Here is a 26,598-nt window from a genome sequence, read left to right on the forward strand (position 1 = left end):
ACATCATGGGTAGATTTCAAGTGCTGCAGTTACAGATTTGTACAGGTGAGCAGTCTAATTATAGCAGCTGGGGAACATGGATTTCATGTCAATTATTCATTCCTGAGTGAAAAACTGCATTTTTAATATATTTTAAGGTATTTTGAGTTTTTATAGTGCTATCATTGTAGCCATCCATTATTAGTCAACAAAGAAAGAATGTTCTTGTCAATCTAAGAACTGTTTACTAGTAAAAAGGCTGATAGTAATTATGACTAGAAGTTATACTGTAGAGGTTACACAAGCACTCACTACAACCTCAGAGCTGTTCATTTAATTGTAAAGCTGCTGAGGAGAAATGCAATAAAATGGACACCTTCTTCTAAAAAATGCATTCCATCCCCTTTGTTAGTCACATGAATAGGAGGGCTACTTCAAAAGCTGATCATCTGCAACACAATCTTTTCACTAGAAAACAAAATGGAAATGTAAAAGAGGAAAAATAAAGAAGGAAGATTATTTTTATCCTCATATAATGACAATGATTGAGTCATGTTCTCACCAATGCAAAACTGTTATTAGGTAGCAGACAGTGATCATAGAGTAAGTTGCCTCCATCCATTTCCCCAAGAAAAGGTTCATCTTACTTGTGGAGATTGGCCTTCTTCCAGCTTCTTAAACTTTGGTATGTGTTTAATGTGTACCCAACCATTGTTTTTAAAGCTTTTCAGAAGTATTTAAAATAGAACAAAAATAGTTATGCTTAGGTAAATGATTAGCACTTTGTCATCAAATGCTGACTTCTCAAGTGTGCAAGTGTTCTTTCACATCAAGTAGGCCAGATGGCATAAAGCATAAAATTACCATTCTCTGGTTCTGATTTCAGCGGAATGTATTTAGCATGGAAGGAGTTATTTTCTTTCTTGTAACTCAAGTATAAGTAAAACAATTCCCTTTTAATATATGTAGCATTTTTATGTCGTTGGCTTTACAGTCTACATTCTCTCATCACTTGAGTCTATTATTAAGCTTTCAGAATTTGTTCATAATTCTTATCTTTGTTATCAACTGTTTTCTTTTAATAGCTGTGGGGTCCATTCAGGTATTCCTTTTTTTTTTTTTTAACTATATCAATATAATTTCACATTCACATTTAGGCAAGATGCAATCTGGGTCAAAGAGATATGAACAGCATAAGAGTCCAAGTATTTAGCATAAAAATTTAAGAATCACGTGGATGGCTGGCCGCTTGTGCTTTGGAAACAAGTCCACTAAATAAGATTTTTGTGAGCTGATCTACTTTAATCAGGCTATGCACCCAAGAGTGCTAATGGTTTACAAATGTGCACCTGGTTCTGGAATAGTCTGTGTTCTAAATATAGTGTTCCTGAGAATATATTTGTGTCCTGTGACCAAATTGTAATTGCATATATTTCACATGTTTTGCTGTAGTTAAATTTCATCTTTTCTTCAGCATTTTGGACTACTCCCCAGTGAGTGCTCCAGAGATCCTTGAGAGAAAAAAGAATTGGGGTTTCCTAAAGTGTCGAATACTGTGGTTTTATTAAGCAAAACTTCTCAAGCTGATAGAAGGAGATCAAAATGCAATATTACCACATTAGCCTGTGGGAACTGAAGCACAACCATCAGGGACCAGGGCCAGAGCCATATCCAGTGTTTAATTGGAACAGGCATGGTATTGGATTAGAACCCTCTATTTTTATTACTCAGTTCAATTACTATTATGGCAGTTCTCCCAAGGCACTACTTTTATCCATTTTTTCTCTTTTTTCAGATTATACTGAGTGATAATAAGAAATTGGTCCCTGTCACAATAATCAAACAAAGTAAGTTTGTGCATTGTTTAAAATGTATTCTTCTACTCCACAAGAGTAACTTGAGACTAAAATGCGTGTCAGGGCAATGGGATGTCCTGCAGCTGGCCCTATAATAACATAAGCACAGAATTTCAGTTTCAGCAAAATTAATATGCCAGGGGAGGGAGATGCACAATTAGGAGATGATGTAGAGAAAACAGAGTTTGCAGTCTCTTAAACTGAATATAAATACAGAAAGGCTTAGGAGCGTGTCCTAATCTGCAAATATTGAGGAAAGGTTTTTAGAATGCTGGGGTTTGTTTCAGGTGTGGTTTTGTTTCTTATTTCAGTTTTTTGTTGTTGTTGTTTTACTTAGCTTCTAATATCCCTGTGTTGTCTCCACAGTTATTCAAAATCGGACGCAGTCAAAAGCACCAGATAGTTCTTCTCTCCCAGGAGCAATATTAGGTGACTAGAAGATATTTTTATTATTTCTCTTAACCCCTGGTTGAAACTTAGAATTGTGCAAATGCTTTTAATTTTCCGTGATCTTAATTGTTTTTCCTTGCATATCAAAGGGTATTTTGCAGCTGGTGCAGACAATATTTGTTACATTTTATGGCGGTACAGATGGTTCAAGAATGTTGTTACTTAATTGAAGTAGAATCATTTCATTGTCATTGTATTTAAAAGAAGAAATTGTGACTGTTTAAGTCAAGGAGTTCTTTCATACTTCAAATGAAGTTCTATGGCAAAGATCTTGTTGAGATGAGGGATTGTTCTTACTGGGCTTTTAAGGTAGCACAGTAACATCACATCTACAGTCACAAACCTGACATATTAAACTACAGAAATCTTGCAATTAGAAATTGATGTTAGATCTCAGGACATTACTATTTCCCTCCAAGCCATTCAGTTTCATGCTTTTTGTTCTTGTTTCACCTATAAGAATATGCAATATTGGCTTAGAACATTAAACCAGGGGAAAGTCTGTTATACAGGGTGGTGAACTCCTGGTCTGCCTGAAATTTGCATGAAGGCTCACTGCACCATGTACCCTGTGACCAATTTATTCCTGGATTTATTGTTTATCCCTTTATATATTTTCTATGACTGCATAACTTTGGCTGAAGCTTTCTTTGTGTGAGTTTCAGCATATTGATGTGAGTCAAACACATACATACAAACCCAGTCTGGTGTTGAGCCCACTTGGCCCACCAGACAGAATCTGTCCCAGTATCTGTGATGCTGCAGTATTCCAGAGTTGTGTGTTCCAGTGTCAAATGCTTTCCACCTCTGATAAATCATGAGATGGTGGTGATAGAAGGAGAGGCATAAAGGGCAAATAGCACCAAATGGGGATAGAACAAATTAATTTTCCAGATATTCAGAGTGAGCTCCCAGTGGTTTAGTAGTAGTTACTCATCTCAGAGAGCAGACTGTGTGCTTTCATGTCTTCTGGAATTAATGGCATACGTCTTTCTCTGTAGTGCACCTAATTGTTCCAGGTCTCAATGAAAGTCAGCAGAAACTTCCTCCTCTCCTGACAATAGATGACATACCTCAAGCATCCAGGAAAAAACTGGGTAAGCAGAAATGCTAAACAAATGAGAAATGCTGAAAACCATTTTGCACTATGAAAATAATGATTCATAAGTCATTAAATCCTTGCTGTAAATTTTTATTTTTAAAATATATTTTAATGAACAAAACAAAACCAAAAACACATGTGTTTAACATAGCTTGCAGTGATTGTGCAGTGGAAATTCATTGGGTCCTAAAGGTACTCAGCTGTCCATGTTGGCTTACTTAGTCAAACTAAAGTGGGACAGAAATAAATCTGTGGTAAAAGAGAGCAGATACATCTTTGTAATTACTCTCTAATGTCTGTTCTTTTAGCTAAGAATGAAACTGGAGTATGGCCTGCTGAATCCAAAACACCAGAAGTTCAAGAAATCTCCCCACAGTCCCTTCCAGGTAATGAAAATTCTGTTTTTAGAAACTCTGTGGAATATCTTTGCCAAATACATAAACTAAAATGAAACCCATCTTTGTGCTCTACAGTTAAAATAGGAGCTGGAAAACAGGAGGATAGTGGCTGAATTAGCAAGGAGTGGTAATGTGGATAAAAATCCGAATCTAATTTTGGACAAAAGTTTCAGGTGATATAATTATTAGGTTTCTAAAACTACTTAGAATTAGAATCATACTTTGCGGCATGCCTTGAAATTTGAAAAATGGTTAAGTGAGGGTTTTTTTGTGTAACACAGACTACTTTATGAATTTGTATGAGAAGTACAGTCATATGTTTGAACATTTTCAGTCTGGAGGCAGGGGTGGAAAGGACTGGAAAGAGCTGAATTGCTCAGAGTCGAATGATGAAGATCAACTTATCGTCCACTTTATTGACCCACATTTCAGAATTGCTTAAGAAGGCATATGCCTATCTTCATTTTCTATAGTCTGGCCCTAATCCTATAACTGGGTTGAAAGTCTTGGTTCTGCTGTCACGGGAGACAATAGCTGCCTTCTGCCAACTGCTTTGCTGAAAGGAAGAATGGATGCTTGAACAGTGGCAAGATTTTAAAACTAAAAAGGAATTTGAGGAAACAATAACCAGAGGTTTGCTTTGGTTTGGTTTAGACATATTATGGATCTTGCTGGCATTAGTCTCTTCTGTCTGTCAGGCCTTTCCTGGCTGGATGGAGTAGTGTAGCATGTGGTTTCTTTGACATCACACTAGTCAGACAGATACTACCCTTAAATATGATGGTGTTTATTTTATTCATTAAGTATATAAAAAAATGCTATGCTTAACTTCATCATAGCACCTTAGACTTAAAAAAAAACAAAGCAGAATAAAAAACCCTTCCAAAAATACATAGGGAATTGAAAAGGTGTAAAGAAATGCAGCAATGTCATGTAATCATTTACAACAATCTTTCAGACTAACTAATCCATCTTTTTTTCTTCTATGAAAATGCTAGAACTTTGTTTTCTACTCAGTAGATAAATATATTTTCCAAATTCTACTTTAAACCGTTCCTTCCTGTCTGTAAAACCTTCATAGGGATGGCTCTTTACTGTTCATCCTAAATATTAAGAGGGGAGAAAGCAATGCCTCTTCACAAGAATTTATTATCAAAGGACGCATTGAAAATGTGTGGATCCTTTTCAGAAAGCTGTAAAGAGTCTTTTTAGGTTGCTTGATTGCTTTGTTTTCTCTTACAGTGCAATGTCTCTTTTGGAATTAAATTTTTTTACTATGTTACTAGATTATTTACCTTGTTTAAGTAACTGCTGTTCAAGAACTGGCAATCTGGAAGTGTGTTTTCTAGAACTTTGCCATTTTTTGTGAAAGTGAGAACTGAATACATTTGTATGGTTGGTTCTCCATCAGAATCCATGTCCTCAAATCTCAGCCCTCAAGTTTGAATTCCTCTAATCAAAATGTGTCATTCCTTGTTGATGGAATGTATTGGTCAGTCAGCTAAGGAATGTGAAATGTGGCAGCTGGGTTCATTCCATTTCCTTTCCTTTGTGTTCTGTAATTATATTTCTGTACCAACACGTAGAATTTCTAACCATAAACAATGCCATGTCTTGACATGGCACAGAATTGTATGTTTATGAAGTTGGAGAAGTTTTCATTACTCTCGTAATGATTGGCAAGTACTCTCTTTTCTTGTAACAATTTAGTAACAATTTGTTACAACTAAACACATTCTTATTGCTCTCACACCAATAGTTACTTATGGATATATTTGGAATTTTCATCTTCCATTTCAAGCTTCCTTTGTGGTTTTGCTTCCGTGCCTTTTTTCCCTGTGGTGACCATTCCTTTCAGCACCAGTGCCTCATGTTAAAGTAAGAGTATGTCACACTCCATTGTGGTTATTTCAGTTAAAGAGAAAAAAAAAAAAAAAGAAGCCAGGAAACAGGGAAGTGCAAATTAATCCTTTAAAAGAAAAATGTTCTTCAAGTCGTGCCATGGAACATGGAAAAAGAACTTGTCTGGCTAAAATGCTGAAGTATTCTTTTATGAGTAACTTAGGTGAGAGATCTGAGCACCAACCCTCAAACCCTTTTCAAGGGTTGCATTTAAACAGTTTAGTATATAGACATAATTAATTGAGTTTAGCAATAGGATCTACTTCATTATATTTAAATCAGACATTGCTATTTGAAAAATCATACTGGATTCTTTGAGTAAGGCATAATAATTATTTGCTGTGGCAGGTTTAAGGACTGGTGCCAGACTGGCAAGAGCACAGTGATTTAGCAGGAGCTCTGTGCTGTAGCAGCTGTTGTGTCATCAGCCATACTAGAAGGGAAGGGAGCTCCAAGTATTTCAGCAAGCAGTCCATCTGAAAGGCTCTGTGAGCTGGGCTGCTCTTGTATTCCACTGGCTCTTCATCAAAGGGTGTGTTCTGTGATGTGACACAGTTTAGTAACTTTTTTTCATGTATTTGTCTACCAGGAATCCCATCATTTTCTTAATTTCAATCCTCCCCTCCCTTGGCATGCATTTCCATGGAAAGACTTGTTAGTAAGCTCTTTCATTCTTTGTTTTTGCCAGGCTTGTTACAATATTTTCCACTCAGGACTAATTTATTCTTAACATAACAGCTCAAATCTCTTGTGTTTTCCTCAATCTTTGAATTGTTGTCTAATATACCTCAAACTACTGCTGCAACTTTTTTTCTCTGCTAAATGTGTCTTTCTAATAACTTTACAGGGAAATTGGAGCTCACCAACCCTTAGAAACATGAGCACATTAGTCTGGGACATGAAAGAACTAGTTTCTCTGTAAAAAAAATAAAAGAAAAGCAAAAAAAGAGAGCTAGTTATTTATGTGGGAGGTCATACTACAGATTTAGTGAATTAGATTTTTGAAATATGGAATAGACTTGAAATGAGAAGTGCCACCTGTGAATCCATCAACCAGGGTTAATGTTCAGTTGAAATAACTCCTTTGTTGCCATGTCTCCCAAGTTCTGTTCCTCCTGTCCTCATTCTGCCCCCTGAAGAGTTCCCCTTGTGCTCACAGGGTATATCAGGAGTGAGATTAATGTTTTCATCATAATGTCTTTCATCATCATGAAGATGAAAAGAGAATCAAGAGAAATCAGAGGAAACAGTTTAAGAAACATTGCCTAGGTGCATTCTTGCTGTATTCCAGGCTGTGATGATAAAATAACTTGGCTGTGTTAATGCTTTGCTTTGCAGACAGCCTTGAACCACTACAATAGGCCTAGCTTACCTGCTGCCCTGGAATAATCAGAGGCATTTCTCTTTTCTCTAATTTAGCTTTCATGGCCTAAACTTTCTTCTTCCTGTATCTTCTTTTTAACAAAAATATCTGTCTTATTTTCATGTCATCCCTACAATGTTTGGTGCAAAACTGAGAGCTTGGTTTCTTTTGTTCTAATTCTAGGGATGTTTTATCCTGTTCAGCTTGCTCAGCAAAGACACATTTCACTTGAGTGTAAACCCTCTGACATCATGAGTTCTGTATTTGCTTGTGTTTGAGTTTCTTTTCATTATTGCACCTCACCAACAAGAAATGTTAGATTTTGTACTGCTCCTGAGGTACAGGTAGTTAGTTGTTGCTTCAGTATTAAGAATGAAGTTTCATAGAGAGAAATTTCTCTTCCTTCTCTGGACAATGAACTGCTCCTTGCACTGATGGCAGAGACAGCACAGTGACTGACTTGGAAGATGAATTGATCCATAACAAGCAGCATCTGTAAAGACTCCAGACTGTGTGACACATTCTCCAAACTAGAAAATAGTGTAACTGTAATAGCATCTGAATCCCCCTATTTAGAATGTGGGAACCAGCACTTTTTTTTTTCACTAAATGAAGTAAGAAGCTTATAAACATCCATGATCAGCTCTTGCTTGAAGTGTGTTAAATAGATTGTGGAAAAAGCTTGGAGAGCATGCAGGAAAAACCAAAATGTCTTCTAATGTGTCTCAAAAAGAAAGCGATCTTTTATTAAATTAATACTAAAACTTAGTGCTATATTAATGCCAACCATCAATATTAAAGATCTCTTCCAAGTAGCTACATGCACTAAATACTGTGCAATTTGCTCTGTGGAGGGCATTAATGTGCTTGTGGCATTCAAGGCTGAGAACTTACCATTCTGTGCTCCATAGCCATTGTCATTTTACAGTTTTAGATGACCAATTCTGGGTACTGCATGACTGATTAAACACCTCTGGGATCTCCAGCAAGATGCAGAGGAAAGAATTGACCTTCACTGACTTACTATTGGCATCAATTGTTATATGAAACAGCTTGCAGAGTACAGTTATGCAGTGGTTTATTAAAATATGGCCAGCAATTCAGTTTAGGTACATTTAATTGCTGTTTAATAAACTGCCTGTGTATTACTCTAAAAATGTACAATTAGAAGAATGAATGGAAATCAAAACCTATTCTATAACAAATTCTATAATTACTAGAAAATTAGTAATTTTCTGAGATTAGTAATAATTCTGAGATATTACAGGTGAGTATTTCTTACGTTCCTGAAAATTTTTATATTAAAAGGATTAAAAACCATTCTGAATAACAGGGAAAATATTTGTAAATATTTTGTGCAAATTGCTTTGTAATGTAATGGATTTTGTTTATAATCTATTGTAATGAATTTAAGAGGCTGTAACAGAAGTACAGTGTGACCTTAACTTTGCTGTTCATGACTTCTGTTTTCTTTTGTTAATATAAAACTGCAGCAAAATAAATCCAAAACATCATATAGATTTCACATGTGAAAACAAAAGTAAATATTAATCATGGTGGAGTTGAGCTGCTGTAGAAATCATTCTAATCATGTGATGTGAAATGGTGATAAGAAAAGCATGAGCCTTTGGGTAGTAGACGAAGAGAAGTTCAGGGGGATTTTAAATTACATTAAGGTTCTTTCTTCTAGCTCAGGCTGGGAAAACACACGGACCTGAAGCTTTTAGATCGACGCCTAAACCCAAATTGGTGCAAGCTCAAAACATCCCGGGTAACTAATTTTTCTGCTTTTTACATTCTTTCTGCATTAAACACTTTTTTACCTTCCGCAGAATTTTTCTACTACTTGCTGCATCCTCTTTGTGTTGGCTCCCAAGGAAGTCCTGATTAAAATATTCTGGTTTCTTTTGTGGTTTCAGTGACTAATACTGGAATGAATTGTAAAGCAGGATGTGCCTAGCTCTGACTGAACTGTGGTTTTCACGGATTTCACTGCGTGATTCAATTTGATTTTTGAAATAAATACTTTCTGTCTATGTGATCTGCATGTTTGACATAACATAAAATTTCCATCTGTAAAATTTACCTCAGTGATAGATTTTAAATAATTACTTCCTTGATTTTCTTCTGATTACAGATTCTTTTAGGTAACACCAACAGCAATGAGTAAGAACAATTTTATATAGCACGTGATGGGATATAACTGTATTTGCCTTAAAGGAAAGAGAAGCTCTACTGATTTTTAAAATTTTTTATCTCAATATTGTATGGTTAGTTTTGTGATTTGGTGTAACACTTATTTAGTTCTGTTTTTCAGAATTCTAAATTCCCTAATGTTGATTTTATTGCTTGTATTTTCTTCCCTGAGCCATGCAAAACTGCGAGGACAAATCTAAACTTCAGGTTGTATTTAATTCTATTTTTTTAAAAACATCACTTAGATTTTTCTAAAGCACAGCTAGTCTGCATTCAGGAGGATGTATGATAAAGGAAAGGACCAGGAATGCTTGCAGGACTGAAATGCAGATCTTCCCATGAAGACAACTGTTAATGCTTCTCAATAAATGCATTTTACACAATCTTATGGATTTACATCAATGTCTTACTTGCACTTTTTTCTTTTTTCATTTAAATTTGACAGCAGATTCCCAGAATTTACTGAAGCGAAACCAGCAGTCAATCTAATTTCATTTTAATTTCTAATGACCTTTTTTTAACCATACTCAACTTTCCTTGGTTTTGCTATGTTTCAAAGATTAAAATATGAAAACTAATCAAGATGGATCATTGATTAATTTTAAACTAGGTGCTTGAAGTTACTGGCAGATGTTCATTGTCAAATTCTCATGCTTGATAGATCTTTGTCTAACAATTAAGGAAAAAAGGGCTTCCTTCATATTCCACATACCTTTTAAAGTGACAATTTCTGTGGTTTTTTTCTCTAGATTGGAACTACTTTTTCTTTTTTTTATTAATTATCATTTTTTCAGGAGTGGTCCAGAAGCCAAATATAAATCCATGCTGTGCCTTGTATTATTCTTAATCAAGAGACATTTTGGTTATTTTTCTTATTGTAGCTTCTAACGAAATACAGCTACTTCCTTCTGGATACAGAATCCCTGATGCTCCAAAAAGTCCATTGACAGAACTTGGTAATTACTTTCTTTGTAAATATGAGTAAACTTTACTGAAAAAATTATCTTCACAAAGCTTGCTCCCATAAGAGAAGTAATGTAATTAAAACAGTAACACAATCTTATATTGTGCCCTTTTTGGGATGCTATGTACATCCCTTCATTGCACAACTGGACTCTAAGCTCGGTGCTTTGGTGCTTGTGTTGGTGATTAGTGGGGATATTTCAGCAAGTTATGAGCATCTGGAGTCCTGTGCTGGGAAGAACATGATGTTTGTGTGGATGCTTTGTTCTTCCTCCCTTCTCTCTTACTTTCTTCTGCTGGGAGACATCTCAGATGTGAGCTCATCACATAGGGGACCATTTGTATATGGTAGATATGATTTCTGTGTCCTTGTTGTTAACCTAAACTAATTTTTGTCCAGTTCCAAGTGTGCAGTTTTTATAACTGATGTTGTTGAGCTGTTTGTGGCAGGAGGTGTCCAGTGTCAGCCTTACTCCCACCTCTCACCATCTCATGCCTCTGTTCCTCTATATTGTACTCTGTGTCGCCCTTGCTCAAGACCTCTGATTTCATAACAGGCCCGTATTTTCTGTGTGTTTGTGTTAAAATAGCTTATCCTAGCAAAACTATTGCTTGCTGTTGCTTTCAGTATTAACAGCTATTACACTGGTTACCTGGAGGGCCCTTGAATCACATTCATTTCGATGACATTAAGCATTAGTCAAGAAGTTATTATAGAATAGTGCTGGCTTATTAGGGTGGCCTACTTTTGCTTAATCTAGTCTGCAAAATTTTAAAATAATTTCCAGAAATGCCTCTTAGTTCTTGAAATCCATATTTGAAGTAGATTCTCAAGAACATGAAAATAATCTTCATAATCTGTTCTTAATTGGTTAGATTCTCTTGACAGCTCTTTTCCAGATACGTTTGAGGGGATGGGGAGAGACATTTGGTTAAATCCAATTAGAAGCAGCACTGGAAAAAGAGAAACACAGTGATTTAAGAACCTATTTGATATAAATGTATTTGGAAAACTGAAAATATTAAGGATGTAAAATATTTTTTCTTTCTATAAAAAAAAGAATAATCTAATCCTATGTTTGCCTCAGTGGTAAAGGTGGAAGAATAGCATTTGAGGGAAAAATAAGTGTTTCATTCAAGTATGTATTATGATGTTTTTCTCATGTCCTCCATTCCCTTTGAATAGTTTCACTCGGCAAAAGTGGGATTTCATTATGAGAGGCTAGGCCCAGCCACTGGGTCAAAGGGAGCATCTGTGCTCTCCATGAAATCACTGCTGAAGTCAAAGATATTTTGTGAGAGTCAGGGCATGGTTATACAGAGGAGATGTCTCTGCACTGTACCTCTGCATGCTTTGGTCACCTGCTGTCATAAAACCAGCAAAGTAAGCAAAATTTAGTTTATGAAATTCAACTGTGTGTGACCTGTATTCTGCCCTAGCTCCCCTGAAGAATTTTTTGGTTTTTTTTCCATCTGGATTGTGCTAGAGGGAGATCTCTCCTTTGTTTTGTAGACTTCCTGTGTGGTCAGTATATTTTTGGATTCAAATGTTTCTGAAAAGATAGCTTTGTGAACACGCCTCCAGTGTTCTGATGCCTTTGGGAAATCTCTTATAGTTCTTTCTGGGTGTAAATGGATCAATGGAAGCTTTTGCCAAAAGCTGTGAATCGTATGGCTTTTGTTGGCAGTGTTTTCTTCTCTAGACATATAGAATAGAATGGTTTTGTTTGAAAGGGACCTGCAGTGATCATCTAGTCCAGCTGCTGAGGCCAACTATATCAGGATAGTAACCCGGGATCCAAATTGTTAATGTGATAAGGTAGATTGAAAGTAAATGGGAAAGCAGATCAAATGTGTGAAAAAAAAGCTGTTCACTTTTTGGCATGGATATTCATATTTCCTCTACTGGAAATGAACACTACACCTAATTATTTGAATGGGGGATTTAACAGAAAGAAAAATACTTACTGACCAGTTCATACTGTGAAGTAGGATGAGTAGGAGCACAGCAGTGCAAAACCTGCACATGGTGGAAGCTTGTTCAAGATGGCTTTTGGGTAAGAGTGCCCAATTCCATCTTGGCTCCATTTTCATTAAAGCACACTTCAGGTTATCCATACTTCTAAGTGAAGAAACCAGATGGTCTTCGTAATAATCCTCATCACAGATAACAGCTAGTAGATGTTGTTACTAACTTCAACTATTATTTCACTGATTTCATTGTACTACTCTTATCTTTTACCATTACAATTTCTTTAAGAATAGTTATACATGTTGCTGTAGTGACTAGTGACCTGCAAGTGGTGTGAATATCAAATGTTGTGTTGTAGCTGCCTTGCTGTAAGTAAAATCCTCTTAAGAAATAAGGGTTCAGCTTGATTAGGTAGGGTATGCTAAATATGAATGGGGTAGAAATTAATGGAGCAAAGAGACATTCAAACAAAAAAATCCTTGTTAGTTGCAGTTGAAATTAGATAGATTTTGTATCACTTGCCAGAAGAGTCTGTCTTGGAATGACAAAATTTTGTTTCATGTTTGCTCTTAGCTACTCAGAGTCCAGACTTGGCATCCATATCTCTACCTTCTACAGAAAAAAAAGAGATGGAAATGGGTAATTAACAGATTAGTTCCACGAATTTTTTTCATCTTGGTGTCATATAGATCTGCAAATTTTAATCTTGGCTACCAACATTCACAGAGAGCTGCTTATTCACCATTCATGTGTCTGTGTAACCAACCACCTGAAGAATGTATCTGTTGTCAGCTTAAAAACTGCCCAAACACAGTGTTGTCATATCTCGTCGTCATCTCATTTCTGTGTGTATAGCTGCAGCTCTTACCCAGAAAATTTAATAAGAGAGAATTCCTTGCTGGTAAGAGTTCTTTCAAGCATGTAGCACTTGCATTCCAAGGCTAGAAACCTGTATTTTCCAGCCATCCCCTCCCCTTGTCGCAGCCGTTGTGTCACATCTCACTTGAGGCCATCTGCCGTCTTGCTCAGCTTAGCGTTGGCATCTTCTGGAAATGCACAGCCTTTGCTCAGTGTTTGATGCTAATCCATCAAGTCACAGCTCTCTCAGCATTTTAAGCTTAGATTCTTTTTTCAGCTCTTGAGGAAAAACAGACTGTTTCTTCAGGATCCAAACCATCCAGTACCATGGAAGTGCAACCAACCCGACCCGGTAATGGTTCTCATGAGGTTAATCCTCCTGACAGTTGGGAATTTTTGGAGGAGACAGTGCCCCTCATGAAATAGTTTGTTCAGTTTAACATAAATGAAGAATAACTGTGGATATGAAAGCGCTGCATCAAGTATTAGGTCTCCTTATGACATTCTATGTGAAATACTAAACTAGTACTTCAGGGGGTTTTCCATGTTTGGCAACAGCATGTAATTCTTAGTTTTAAAAGTAAATTGGACTTACTGTAAATATCAGATTTAAATACTGTCCACACCCGAGTTTCATAAATAGAATATCCTGATTTGTTGAAGGATTCTGAGTTTTAAGAGATTAATGAAAACCAAAGAAATTCCAACATATTTTGAAATTATCACTCTTCTTTTAGCCTTTCTGTATAAACATAGTTATAGTTCTGCCCAGATTTCTAAACTGGCACTATAAAAACATATCACTGAAGATTCAGATGCTTTCTAGTTGGTCATTACAAAATTTCTATTATGTGTTTCTATTATTTTATAGATGTTATTTGCCTGGGGCAACTGACAATTTTCCAAAATAAGGAAAAAAAATTAATAAGATGAGAGCCAGTTGGAAAGATTTCATTTCATTAGCATGCCAATAGTATAATGCCTGATGCATATGTTTTTGGAAGAAATTAACATTGAAGGAAATCCATTACCTAGGGGGAGATTGATTACAATAGTCAGCTGTTCACATGTCTGACAAAAGGCAGTTTCTATGTTTCATTTTGTCAGGCTCCTGTTTTGTCATCTTTTTTCCTTCTCCAGTTTTAGCACCAGGATATTGTCCTTCCTGATCCTAAAAAAAAATATCCATACAGTCACAGGTTGCTACTTTTTTTTAATAATATGTTCTCCTATTTTGAATAGCCTTGTATTTTCACTTTTTAACTCTGCATTTCACTTTTTTATGTGAGTCAGATAAAAATTTGGTTAGAAAATGCATTATGCATTAATGCGTGTTTTTGAAAATCATTTTTAAGTCACACTTAATCAGTTATTGTACATTTCAGACTCAGCCTTTCTGTGGAACATAATATGTTAAGTATTACCCAGAAGTTTTTTCAGCTTCTAAAGGAATATGATGTTGCAAAAGGTTTCTTATCACTTCAAAACAATACAGCATTATTTTTGCTTTTATTTTCCAGCTTCACATGACTTTCTTCATGTTATTTCTACTCCCCAGACTTTTACATCTTCAGAAATATCAGGCACTGGTAAATTTTAATAATATTCTTTCAGAAGCCTTTCATACCCTTTTGATTGGTTGGTGATGAAAAGTTCTTTGCTGCTTCCATGTTGATGATTTCAGACAGCCATTGCATATCGCTTGCCGTGGGTGTTGCCCTACATCTTATTTTTTCAACTCCTGTACCACCATCCTCATTCCTGTGATCAGGCAGAGCACAAGTTTACAGCAAGACTGCAAGTAGCTTGTAGAATAATGCAGTATTGATCAAAGAGGTGTGTCAGGGATAGATTTAAATTTTGCAAGGCCTAAGGCTGCTCCAGTCAAGTAAAATACTATGCTTTTTAGTGATATTTTTATTTCTTTTATCCTGTCAATTTTTCACATACAGTTTACTGTGATTTTTTTTCCTATGTATTATCTTAAAATAAGTCAACACAACTAAGGCCAGACCTTTCCAACTAAGCTATACTTTGAGTTATAGCTTTGGGAATAGATTATTTTTCCTGTAGCCTTAGGTAGGTGAGGAAGCCCAAGCTGACATCTTCAGCTAAGTAATTAGTGATAATATTTGAAATGGAAAAGGAGGTTAATTTTTAAATAAATAGACAAAAAATAATAAATGCTCTGCGGAGTAGTGGAAAGTAAAGTTTCTCTCCACCAGATATGCCTTCTTAATTTACTTACATGACATCCTTTCTCGGGTTTGGTTGTTTTGTTTAGTTTTTTTTTAACAGCAGCTAGAGATACTACTGATTTGGAAATATCCATGCCTGTAATTACTACAGAGCTTCAGCTGTTAGAATGGCATGGAGTAAAATTCAAAAGTTGACATCAATATAGTTTCAAAATTTTGTTTTCTTTTTTTTTTATCCTTGCTGCTATTTTTGGAAGTTTTCCATTGCTTTAGTTGTCACCATCATAGTAATTCATACACTTACTGGTGTTGTTAACTAGATTCTCATCTGTACTTATCATCTTTGTAGATGAAGGATCAGAGGCAAAGATGAGAGTTCCCTTTAGTTGGTTGTGTTTGGTTTTCTCATTGTTAAGATTCCCAGCTGTGGACCTGCCTTTCTTAGTTTTGGGAGTTTTTTCCTGTGCTGAGAGAACTTAGTTTTGAGAGGGAATAAAAAGCTTACACATATTTCTGTGTAATGTTTCCATTAAAAGGCAAGCCCCCTAACTACTTTCTGGATCCAAAGGTGTTTTATTACTAAGATTATTAGGTAATAAGAATTCTCATTAGTATGAATAAAATGGTTCCCACACTGACTTCCACACCAGCCCAACAGTCCATGAGACAGAGTAATGCCCAGCTGACTTGCAAGCAATCTTCCCTCTGCTTCCATTTTAACAAAACCACACCTGTTGGCCAAGTCCTGAGTTATTCAGGTAGCTCTGAGGTGATTAAACCTTTTAACACAGGATTATCTTTCCAGATTTAGGTGAAAGGAAGCCTCTTTCTTCAAGAGTCACAACATCTGGCATGCCAGAAATGCCACCAATCTCAGCTGGTAATGATATCTGTCTTTGTAGTTCTCCTCACATCTAGGCAGCCTCTCAAAAGACACAGCAATGCTTTGCTAAATGAAGGGTTTATTCTGACTTGCTCTGTTTAAAGCTGGAGAGGCAGAAACTAGTTGCATCTGCTGCAACATTTGAGACATTTGGAATGAAATATTGCAAAGATAAGATGATTTTTTTTTTTAATGTTGGTAAACAATTAGCTTGTCCGGATTTTCTTGTGAAAGATTGTTTGTATAGATAGATATATTTATATGTGTGTAGAGGCCCCATCATTGTTAGGAATGATTAAATAAATGTTAACATGTCAAATTTGCTCCTTTTGCACATTGGAAATCTCCTCCACTGGCAGAAAAAAAATTTAGCTACAATTCTTAAGCAGGTGCAAACATTTTGGTTAGTGAGTCATTGAGTGTTGCTAGGAAAGGATCAAGTCCAAGAAAACTGAACAGAAGGATTTCCATTTCCATAGACTGGGAATATCAACATATCCCAGAGGAATCACTCAGCATTATTTTCTTATTGCCACCAGCTGCATCCAAGGGCATGTTTGTAAACTGTCACAAGTCTTGCCTGCCTTAAACCTGAAACCAAGCCCAAAGCAATGGGTAAATATGCACAGTAGTAGTGAGTACACATAGTCCAGATTCGAGACTAGTTTATGTATTAGGTTGTGCATTCTCCCTGTGCAAAATTAGGATAACAGGGTATGAGGGGATGACATGATTAAATAGACTTGTTCTTCAGTGCACAAAGAGATGTTGATTTGTACAAGTGTAACTTGTAAGATGTGCTAGAATTCTGTGGAAAATATTTCTTTTTCACCTGCTTGCAAGCATTTAAATACAGAGAGATAAATTCTCTGCACTGTGTTTTATTAGAGCCAGGGACAGTAATTTCTGACCCATAGAATGATTTCATTGATTGTAGGGAAAAGTGAAATCAGATCTTGAATTCTAAATACATAGGTGTGATTCTTGCCATGTTACCTCTGCAAGAACTGTTAGAATCTGTCAAGGAAATGTTTGGTGAGGAGTGGTTTGATGAATTGGATATTTTGGCATTTTTCTGCTGATGTGGAGCCATTTAGCTACTGAGGCTCAGGGAGTATTGTGTTGGTTGCAACCACAGCAAGACTCTTGATTGTGGGTTTGAGTCACGGGGTGCTGTCAGGAAAGGGCAGGTGTGGCCCTAAAGACAGACATTTAGGGTGTTGTACTGCTGGTGCTGCTTGTGCTGCTGGGGCAAGGCTGAGTGCACATCTCAAGATCATTTCTATGTCTGTAGCAACTGAGAGACCAGACCTGGAATGGACCCCGTCTGCTCCACGGGAAACCACAAGGAAGGGTAAATAGCCAGCAATTGCCTCCTTCACTGCTTCCTTTGGCCATGCTCTTCTCTGCAGTGATGAGCCTGTTCAGATGTGCTGCTGGCCCAAAGAGTGGCTCAGTGATGTGCCTGGACCTTTATGGCTCCGTACTAAAAATCATTCTACCTGCAGATGTTCTGGGGAACTGTTTCTAGGTTTGCTCTCGTGCCTTGGCTGCCAGTGCCAGTTGAAAGGCAACTTTGTGCCACCACCATGGGCAGTGAAGCTGTGACATGGTAGCCTGGCCCAAGCAGGGCCACGTCCCCTTCTTTGTAGCTCTGTCTTGATGTGACCTGTGTGACAGCAGCCTGTGAGAGGAGCTGAAGGCAGTTTCTGTGTTTGATCTTAGCTGCTCGAAGACCGAGGCCGAAGTCCACCACTCCTCCCTCCCCGGCAACTCAACAAACTGTCATGGGTAACTAGCAACAGCCTCCTTTCCCCATTGTCTGCCATCTCTTTCACTGCCCATCACATCTCCCACCCCAAACCACCTGGCATCCTTTGTCATCTGCCATGGACAGGATGGAGTCTCGTTGGTGCAGCTTGGCTTGCCAAAGCACTGGCCACAGCAGTTCTGCAATTCTCTTGTTTGATCCCACGCTTTTTCCATGGCCCGTGAGCATTTTCTGCAGGAAGCATGAGACATTTTGCAGAGAGACCACATTGCTGCACCTGGCCCTCAGCTCCATTCCCCTGCTTCTTTGTGTTTGGGTGGTGGGTCTTGCTTTCTCTGATGCATTCAAACACAATGCACAAGAACACACCACAGCAGCTCAGCCGCCCTCCAGGCATTCCTTGGGCAAGGCTGCACCTCTTGGTTTCCTCACCATTGACATTCAAGGCCACTGGTTTTCTTCTGCCCATGCCCTTCCATTGCCATCACTTGGAACTGGGAATGCTCTGCCCTGCTGCTGCTTTTGAGGTTGTGTTATTTTTATTATTTTTTAATTGATACCTCATTTCAGCTTTTGGTGAATCTTGGTATGTTTCTTCATGGTTTAAGACACTGGCAACCTCTGGTACTAACATTTTTTCTTGCAGATCTAACAATTGTGCAAGGCAGCAGTGCCCAAGAGATATTGTTGTGCTTTTAGCCAACCTGTTACTTCTCTTGGGCCTCCATTGGGATAAACCTTCAGTGTAGATATAAATGGGGCCATACACGCAAACCCTATTTAGTTCAGGCATTGCCTGTGGCACTTATCAGCAGTGAGGGAGATGCTTGTGGCAACAGCTTCTTTCACACTGCAGGTGTGCAAGACCAGTCCTGTGTCCTTGCAGTATTTTTGGCCCATGGGGAAACAAAGTATTACATGAGCAGGCTGGTGTGCCTAAAACCTGAAGTTGAGTGCGAGTTAAAAATGTAATGAACAGTAAAAAGTGACTTGGCACTTTTGTCTGGAGCAGTCTTGCTTTCATATCAACTGAGATATTTCACACACTTCAGGATCTTTTCCAGGGAATTTACATTCCCTACTTTGCATTACTTGAGGTAATTTTCTGAGGTTTCTTGTTTTTACAGTGGAGAAATCAGATACTTGTAATTATAACAAGGCATATAAATTTGGCTGGGCTAAGGATATTAATTTCTGTTTCCCTGCCTGGTGATGTTGTCTGAATCACTTTTTATATTCTCTTATTTTTGCCAAAATTTTAAATTGGATTTCTTCCAGTATCTTCATCTCATAAATTCACTTTCTCCTTGACTCCTCTTGGCCAGTGTTCTTGTACTTATTCAGTCTTGCATTCCTTCTAACCACATGGGAATTTTTTCCATATTCCTTGTGTCATTCTGTTTAAGTTTTTGCATTGTATTTTTTGTGGGTTTACACATCTTTGCATATTAACATATTCATTTTTAAAATTCTGCTAATTTTGCAAAATATATCTTTTTTCTGTTTTTTATTGTTTGTACTCTAAACCATTGAGTCCATGGTTGCAGATGATGCCATGGTATGATGGTTCATGTATTTTTTAAATAATAAGCCACCATTTTTTCCAGCCTCACATGACTTGCTTCATGTTACTTCCATCCCCCAAACTTCTACATCTGGAAAAATGTCAGAGCGAGAGACTGGTAAATGGCATTTATTTTATACCCTATCCTTGATTTTTCTTGATATTTGAGTGGTACAATTTTGATGTCTCTTATATATCCTCTATTTTTAATGTTATCTCCAGTAATCTTTCATTTGCTCATTATGGCTTCATGTTATTTATAGTAATCACCAGTGTATAATTAGTAGTTCTAGCCTCAAGTAAGTGATCCTGATGCCACCTGGCACTTTCAGGCTAGTATTGTATTACTGAAGGGTTCTGATGTGGTCAGTGGGGCAGACTTTAGCACTTAAGAGGAAACTCTCAGGCTTTGATGAATTTTGGGATATCAGCATAACAGTTATCCTTTGAAGTGGGGAAGTTTTTCTTTACCTAGTAGACACATTTAAAGAGATCCATTGGTTGGTCTTTGGTTTCCTGTTCACAACTTTTTGAAGTAGTCTCTGATACTTTTGAAGTAGTCTCTGATACTCTGATAATAAAAAATAGTAGAAGCTTGCTGTGAGGTTCTCATCCTTGGTTCTGTTCATGCTAGCATGATTTAAAAAGTGACATTTTATTACATCAGTGTATCAAACATCACTCTCTTTCTGGGGACCAATCAAATGGAACTGGGTAAATGAGCATTGACGTAGTTCATCATCTGAAGATTAGCTAATTACAACATGCATACATTATTTGTGTTTTCTCTGGTCTTAATTGGCTACAGTTTGGTCAGTGTTCTTTTAGCTTCCCTTCACAGATAAATTTAGAAAAGCTTTCATCTATTGCAGAATTCACACTGAATGCAAACATGATGCAGCTGTACTAATACTCAGTGGGTGGTGCTGACAGTTATCTTGCCTCTGCATGAACACAAGACCTTTGTTTTCTTTTGAAGCTGAGAACTCTATCTATCCAAGGTCATTTCTATCTTCAGTAGACAAAAAACTTTTAGCAGTTTATCAGGCATGACTTTGCTGTTGCCTTCAGTACTGTTCTCACCAAGTTACCACAGCCTTCTCTCTTGATTTAAAGAGCTGGGCTACTTAGATTACTTATTACTTGGCCCTACACGTTATTAAATCATGAGTGTTCTTAACATTAAGAGTACCCACTCTTCATTTTTTCATATAATACCACTCATAGAAATGTTTCTTTCATGCTCTAGGCTGCATGATTTCTCTAATGGAAATGGTTGTCTAAGGGGCTGATAGAATCTGGGTTTGTTGGGGTTTTTTGTGTTTTGTTTGTTTGTTGTTTTGTTTTGTTTTGTTTGATAGTTGTTGTTGGGTTTTGGGTTTTAGGTTTTTTTAAATTTGTGTTTTTATTAATATATTGTCAGAAAAACCTAAAAATATTTTTAAGCCTTTATCTGGTGAAGGATGGCCTGTCTCAAAAAGTCTGCTTCTATCAAAGTAGCTTTGTGGCAGTTGCAGGGAAAATCTGATTCTTGGCCAAAATATGAATTTTTGGGAAAATGTTTTGATACCACCTGTGTGAAAATTGTGTGCATGCTGTATCAAAATCATACTGGGCATTTGCAACTCCTTAGTTAAAAGATTTTTCTGGCACATCCAAACTAAAATGTAGAGGAGAAGGGGTCTACTGTCAGCTGTTGCTATTTTATGGAATTTTAAAATCAGATGCAGACAGTTGGCCTCGTAGCTAATGCCTAAAATTAGATGTTATGTATCCAAATAAAAAATTACCCCATGAGACAAAAATGTAGTAGGCTACCACAAATATCAATTAGAAGTGTGCACACAAGATCATAAAATAAATATATGTCCCTTGGACCTGCTAAGGGCTGAAGATCACCTTATCTAAAGGCTGATTTCACTAACTGTTTCAAGATTATTTTCATATTTGATCTTAGCTACCCAGGGATCAGGCCTGAAGATCACTTCTCATCCCTCCATGGAAACCAGAGGGAGTGTCATGGGTAAATAGCTTATAATTCCATTAGCTTTTCCATTGCTTGCCATCCCTTCCAGCAGCTGTGGAGAGTGCCAAGCTTCATTCAGACACGTTGCTCCAAAGACTGCTTGATGCTGGGCTTTCTCCCCACACTCCACCCACACCCCTGCTCAACTCAGCCATTTCTGTGCAGTCTAAGCTGGAAAATAATTCCCCACGTGACTGAACAGCAATCCACAAATAGACCTCTGCTAGCTTATTTTGCCTCTAGGTTTCTTCTGGCAACTGCAGTTTTCTTTCAAAGAATAAATACTTTAAAAAAGAGGCCAGCGAGAAGAAGATTGCCTCACATGAGCTACTGGAATTGATTCTCCTTCATTTCACACCAGCTTCAGTGTTCATGTAACACCTCATTTCTCATTTGATCTTTACAGCTGCTGTCACCTTGCTTGATCTCACATCAATGTTGTCTTGAGCTGGCCAATAGCTAATAGCCAAATACTGTGGATCTGAAGCCAGTTCTAATTTTAACTCCAGATTTTCTTTCAGCTTTTGATGAAAATCAGCACATTTCTTCAAGACCTGAAACGTCAGGCATCCAAGAAATACCATCAGCTATACCTGGTAATACTTGAAAAATGAGATTTTAAATAGAAATTTCCCCAGAGATTTTAATAAAAAAAATTGTATATTGTTAGTTAAGTTTAATATTACTCAAAATACCTTCATAACTGTTGTAATTAGGTTGCTCTCTCAAATACCAGACTAATTTAGGGAATTTTGCATGAAACAGTAAATATTTTTTTTTTTTGGTTTTGGCTTATATTCCTGGTATATTTACAAGTCTGTATTGCTGTGTTTAGTGTTAATGGGCATGTCTTATTACATAAAGTAGAGTTTTCTTTCTAAGTTGCAGTACTGCAGAGGAGTATAGTGAAAGGTAATATAAGTTTTGTATAAATCCCTGAATGAAACCATTCTAAGTTGGAACTGTTGAGTAAGCCCTTAGAAATAGCAGGAACAATAGCAATGAACATAGAGAGTTCAAAATAGTGGAGATTAGACTCTAAAATGCTTTAATTTGAATATATTTAAAGCAGTGATTAAGTTAGACATTTGGCTGCAAGAAAGGGAGACTGCATAGGCACAAGGCTAATAGAAACAAAAATGTGCAATGTCAAGTGTATTACTATATTGCTTGAGTACAACTTTGCAAATAAAAGGCACAACACTGTCATTAAAGAAAACATTTGCAACAAATTGCTCTTGACCAGACACTTCCATGGTAGATCTGATGCTTCCAAACACCCTTGAAACCTGTTATACCAGATCCCAGTGAAATTGAACTGGTGGATTAATGGTATTTTATTGACATTTAAATGAATTACACCTAATAGTATGTAATAATCTATATAGTTTTCCTGTTCTTCCTTATCAGCATTTATCCTTTAGGCTTCTTCTACTTTCTCAATTCATAAAATAATCTAATTTACCAATACCTTACAAAATGGGACACTGAACAAATGCAATTTTATCAGTGCTCAAGATTCTGTTTTGTGTCCCTGCAAGAAGAAATATTTAATTTCCATTCAATAATGACAATTTCCTCCAAAGTCTATTTCAAGTTGTTACCAAAACCCTCTCGCAGCAAAAAGGAGTTAGGTTTAATTTTCAACACACTGCCACTTGCTGCCTTTTTTCTGCTGTGAACACATTTTCTTCTAAGTCCAAATGGCCAGCCTATTAAAGGACAGGTTTTTATCTTCACTTCTTGATCAGCAGCTAGAAAGCATTTTTGGTTCAAGGTGCAAAAAGACTGATCTTTTTCACCCACTGGTATGAATTTCTTCCTTGTGTTGGTGTAATTTAAACTCCAGAAAGGGTTGAAGAAGATTCTTAGGAGTTCACTCTAGCGTCAGATACTGGATCTGCTTGTCACCATATTGGGACACATTTTTCTCCTTATTCACATAATACAGAAAGGACTTTGAAGTGTCCAGTATCTTGCTTGTGCTTGCAGTGACATCATCCTGAACAACACAGCTTGTGTGTTTGCTATCCCAGCAACAGTCAGATTCCTCAGCACTTTAAATCCAGATTTTCTGTGCAGCTCTTAATGAAACACAGACAGTTTTCTCAATTCCCATCTAAAGCATCTGGAGTCACGGAAATACCATCAGCTCAGTCTGCTTTTGACATTTCTTGCAAACTGAGTGTTCTTGAAGGGTTCCCAGGATGCTTTTGGTGAAATGTTGATTTCCTTTACTTTGGGGATAAGAACAACTGCAAGATAAAAATTCTGCATCGAGTGCTATTTTTGTTTAAAGCAATATCTATGATGTTTAAAATACTGGATTATGATCTTCTTTCCAAATTCTGAGTTCCCCTTTACAGTACTAATTGGTGGTATTAGCCATGATTGTCACTGACCAGTTATGTATTATTTAATGTCATAGAACTTTACCATGTGATACTGTGGGGCTTGTAACCAAACTTTAATTTCTCTACTATATGCAGTGTATCATGATACAGATAGCTGTAGTATTGCTTCAAGTCATACTCTTTTTATTTTCTAATTACTTTCTCATTACCAAAGTGTATTTCCATAGCTATTGACATTTAAGACATTGTCCTGGTCTTAGACAGTGCTGGGGGCAGAGAGTGACATGTGCAGGAAATTCTCTGTGGATTTGTCTTCTATAAATATTGTTTATGTTCAGTTGTGGTTTTAAAACAACTTAATGGTTGTTCAAGTTGTAAATCCTGAAGTTGCATAGAATATTCAAGCATATTTCTCATTAAGGAGGACTATCCAGCTATGACAAAAATCCTTTTAGGGAGATTAAAGGTAGCATAGTTAACACTGCAAACCCAAGTTCAGGGTTAGGGGCTTTTTTAAACAGCTTGAGACTTGATAGTCTAGCTATATCTAGGGGGGAAAAAACCCTTTATTTGGAAAGATAAAGGTTTGTCGGCTTTCCTAATGTGTCCTAAATGATCCAGTCAATTTCTTTCATATTTTCTTCCTCTATAGGACAAATTTAATGCTGAACACATGAACTCTCTTTTTTTTTCTCCTGATATACTCTGAACCTTGTCTTCTACTGCAGATCTGTATAGATATTTGTAAATGTTCTATAGTATCCCCCTGTACATTAACAAGTAGGTACTTCTTTTTATATTTGCCATCATAACAGTTATGCTAAGCACTTCTTTAAACCAGTGGTAGACAAGGAGAAGATATTCAGAAAATGTACTTGTGAAACTCATATTATTTCCATTTTTCAGCAACAAAATTAAGATGGAGAGGACAATAAGTAACCCTGTGCCACAGAGAAGTGTGTAGTCAGGTGAAAAGGGATACATTTCTAAAACTCTTTCAATCCACCCCCTGGTTAATTTACCCTACAAAGTTTTGATGCTTTTTTGAAATATTTTATTTGCTAAGACTGAAGGAGTCTAACAGAATTTTCAGAACAAGAGCTCCTTGTTTGAAATATTCTCTTTGTTGGTCCATCAGATTTGTGCTCTTCTACTTTTTCTGTACTGTGTTCTTGCAAGTGTCGTGACAGTGTCCAAACTTTGATTCCATTTTCTGAGATAAACTGTTTGACTATCATCTGTTTGTGTTAGGAATTTGTTCTGTGCTTTTATGAATTTGTTCTATGCTTTTCAATAATACATTCTTAGACAAGAGAAGGGATTTATATTGGGATCTTTGCATTCACTGTTGTCATTTCCATATCTGTTCACTAATTACTGTGTGGTAAATGTGACTCTTCTTGTAACTTGTCCTTGTCTTCCCGGGTCTATATGAAATTCTGTCTGTTCAAAGTACTTCATAGTACTTCATACCTGTTCAGAATGAAAACTTGTAAATTAATCAAGCTGTTCTACTAGAGATTCTTATGGATTTTGGTTAAGAAGGCACAAGTTGGTTTTCTTCTACAAGGGTGCCCAACTCATGATGGAAATCCTTATTAAGTTCACCTTTATGCATTTTAAGTGTGGTGAAGTATATAATAATCAGAGCTAGTTAATAGTTTTTCAGATTAAATATAAGGTGGGCAAACAAAAGTACTGGCTATATATTCATTGACTAGTTTGCAATTTATAGTTGGAAAATATTTGATGCCTGAAAAAGGATTTTGGAATGTGTCATTTACTGCAGTTAAAAGCAGCTCTGGAGCATCATGACTGCCACTATTGTGCAATAGGAGCAGTGTTTAGCTAGTGCTGGGGGTTTGGGGTAATATCAAGTGACTATGAACTGATGTAGGATTTATTTGGTAGAAAGAGCATACGTGAGAAACCACAATTTAAATATTGACTTATTTGGGTGTGATTGAAGTAATGCTTTCATATGCATTGAGAGACTGCCATAATATCTCAAGATAGTTTCCATCTCTAACCTTAGCTCTCCCAAGACCAGTTCTGGAGCCCACATCTTTTCCTTTCCTGAAAACCACGAGGACAGTAATGGGTAAACAGTGATTCCATCCTAATTTCTATCATTTCACAATACTTAAATAAGAAAAGCTGTACTTTAAAATTTAGTCCAAACATTTCAGTTCTTTTGCTGATAGTGGCAATGCCAAACATTTCAGCAAGGTCATCAGTCATTTATGTAAATGATGGGATACTCAATTATTAGGCTTCTCAATTACTCTTCCTCATTTTCATCTCTATAGACTTAGTTCAGTAAAAGATTAACTGTCTGTATACTACACTAACTCAACTAAGCCCTCCAGATTTGGAAGTGGAATAACTTTATAATGAATGCAAGTAGTTCTGTAAAAAAGCTGAGTGTAATATGGACTTTAATCACACAGTCCTATACTGACTCATCTTTAAAAAAATAAATTAGTCACTATTTCTAAAAGTTTTCTGGTTTAATCTTAGTTACTAAGAGACCAAAGCTGAAATCTTCTTCTTCTTACCTTGCAAGCCAAGGAACAGTGGAGGGTAAAAATATATTTTAGTTTTTTTTGGTTTTTTCTTGATGTTGTTTGACATAATTATCACTTGCTTTAAGCAATATCTGTGGTTTGTTAATGCACTTTAGAACATTTGCCATACTAATGACACAGTCATGATGTTTGAACATGTTTTTTTCCATCACTTGAAAAGTCAGTTTTGAATGGA

General features: G+C 36.7%; 1 protein-coding gene across 17 annotated transcripts in view; it reads left to right on the top strand.

Annotated features, from left to right (window-relative positions):
- ABI3BP (ABI family member 3 binding protein) overlaps positions 1-26,598 on the top strand; it is a 136,957-nt gene that overhangs the window by 46,661 nt on the left and 63,698 nt on the right. For 10 of the 17 annotated variants that reach the window (XM_077174416.1, XM_077174422.1, XM_077174428.1 and 7 more), the window contains exons 7-22: positions 1,775-1,826; positions 2,202-2,264; positions 3,287-3,382; positions 3,696-3,773; positions 8,741-8,821; positions 10,128-10,202; positions 12,755-12,820; positions 13,317-13,391; positions 14,560-14,628; positions 16,043-16,117; positions 17,415-17,474; positions 17,846-17,911; positions 19,499-19,573; positions 21,413-21,478; positions 22,003-22,077; positions 25,871-25,936. In XM_077174416.1, the coding sequence (XP_077030531.1) occupies positions 1,775-1,826; positions 2,202-2,264; positions 3,287-3,382; positions 3,696-3,773; positions 8,741-8,821; positions 10,128-10,202; positions 12,755-12,820; positions 13,317-13,391; positions 14,560-14,628; positions 16,043-16,117; positions 17,415-17,474; positions 17,846-17,911; positions 19,499-19,573; positions 21,413-21,478; positions 22,003-22,077; positions 25,871-25,936 (1,138 nt within the window). The remainder of the gene's footprint in view (positions 1-1,774; positions 1,827-2,201; positions 2,265-3,286; positions 3,383-3,695; positions 3,774-8,740; positions 8,822-10,127; positions 10,203-12,754; positions 12,821-13,316; positions 13,392-14,559; positions 14,629-16,042; positions 16,118-17,414; positions 17,475-17,845; positions 17,912-19,498; positions 19,574-21,412; positions 21,479-22,002; positions 22,078-25,870; positions 25,937-26,598) is intronic. The other 7 variants (XM_077174419.1, XM_077174425.1, XM_077174427.1 and 4 more) reach the window with 4 other exon arrangements.

The sequence above is a fragment of the Agelaius phoeniceus genome, chromosome 2 (assembly GCF_051311805.1).
Source record: "Agelaius phoeniceus isolate bAgePho1 chromosome 2, bAgePho1.hap1, whole genome shotgun sequence".
Classification (NCBI taxonomy): Eukaryota; Metazoa; Chordata; class Aves; order Passeriformes; family Icteridae; genus Agelaius; species Agelaius phoeniceus.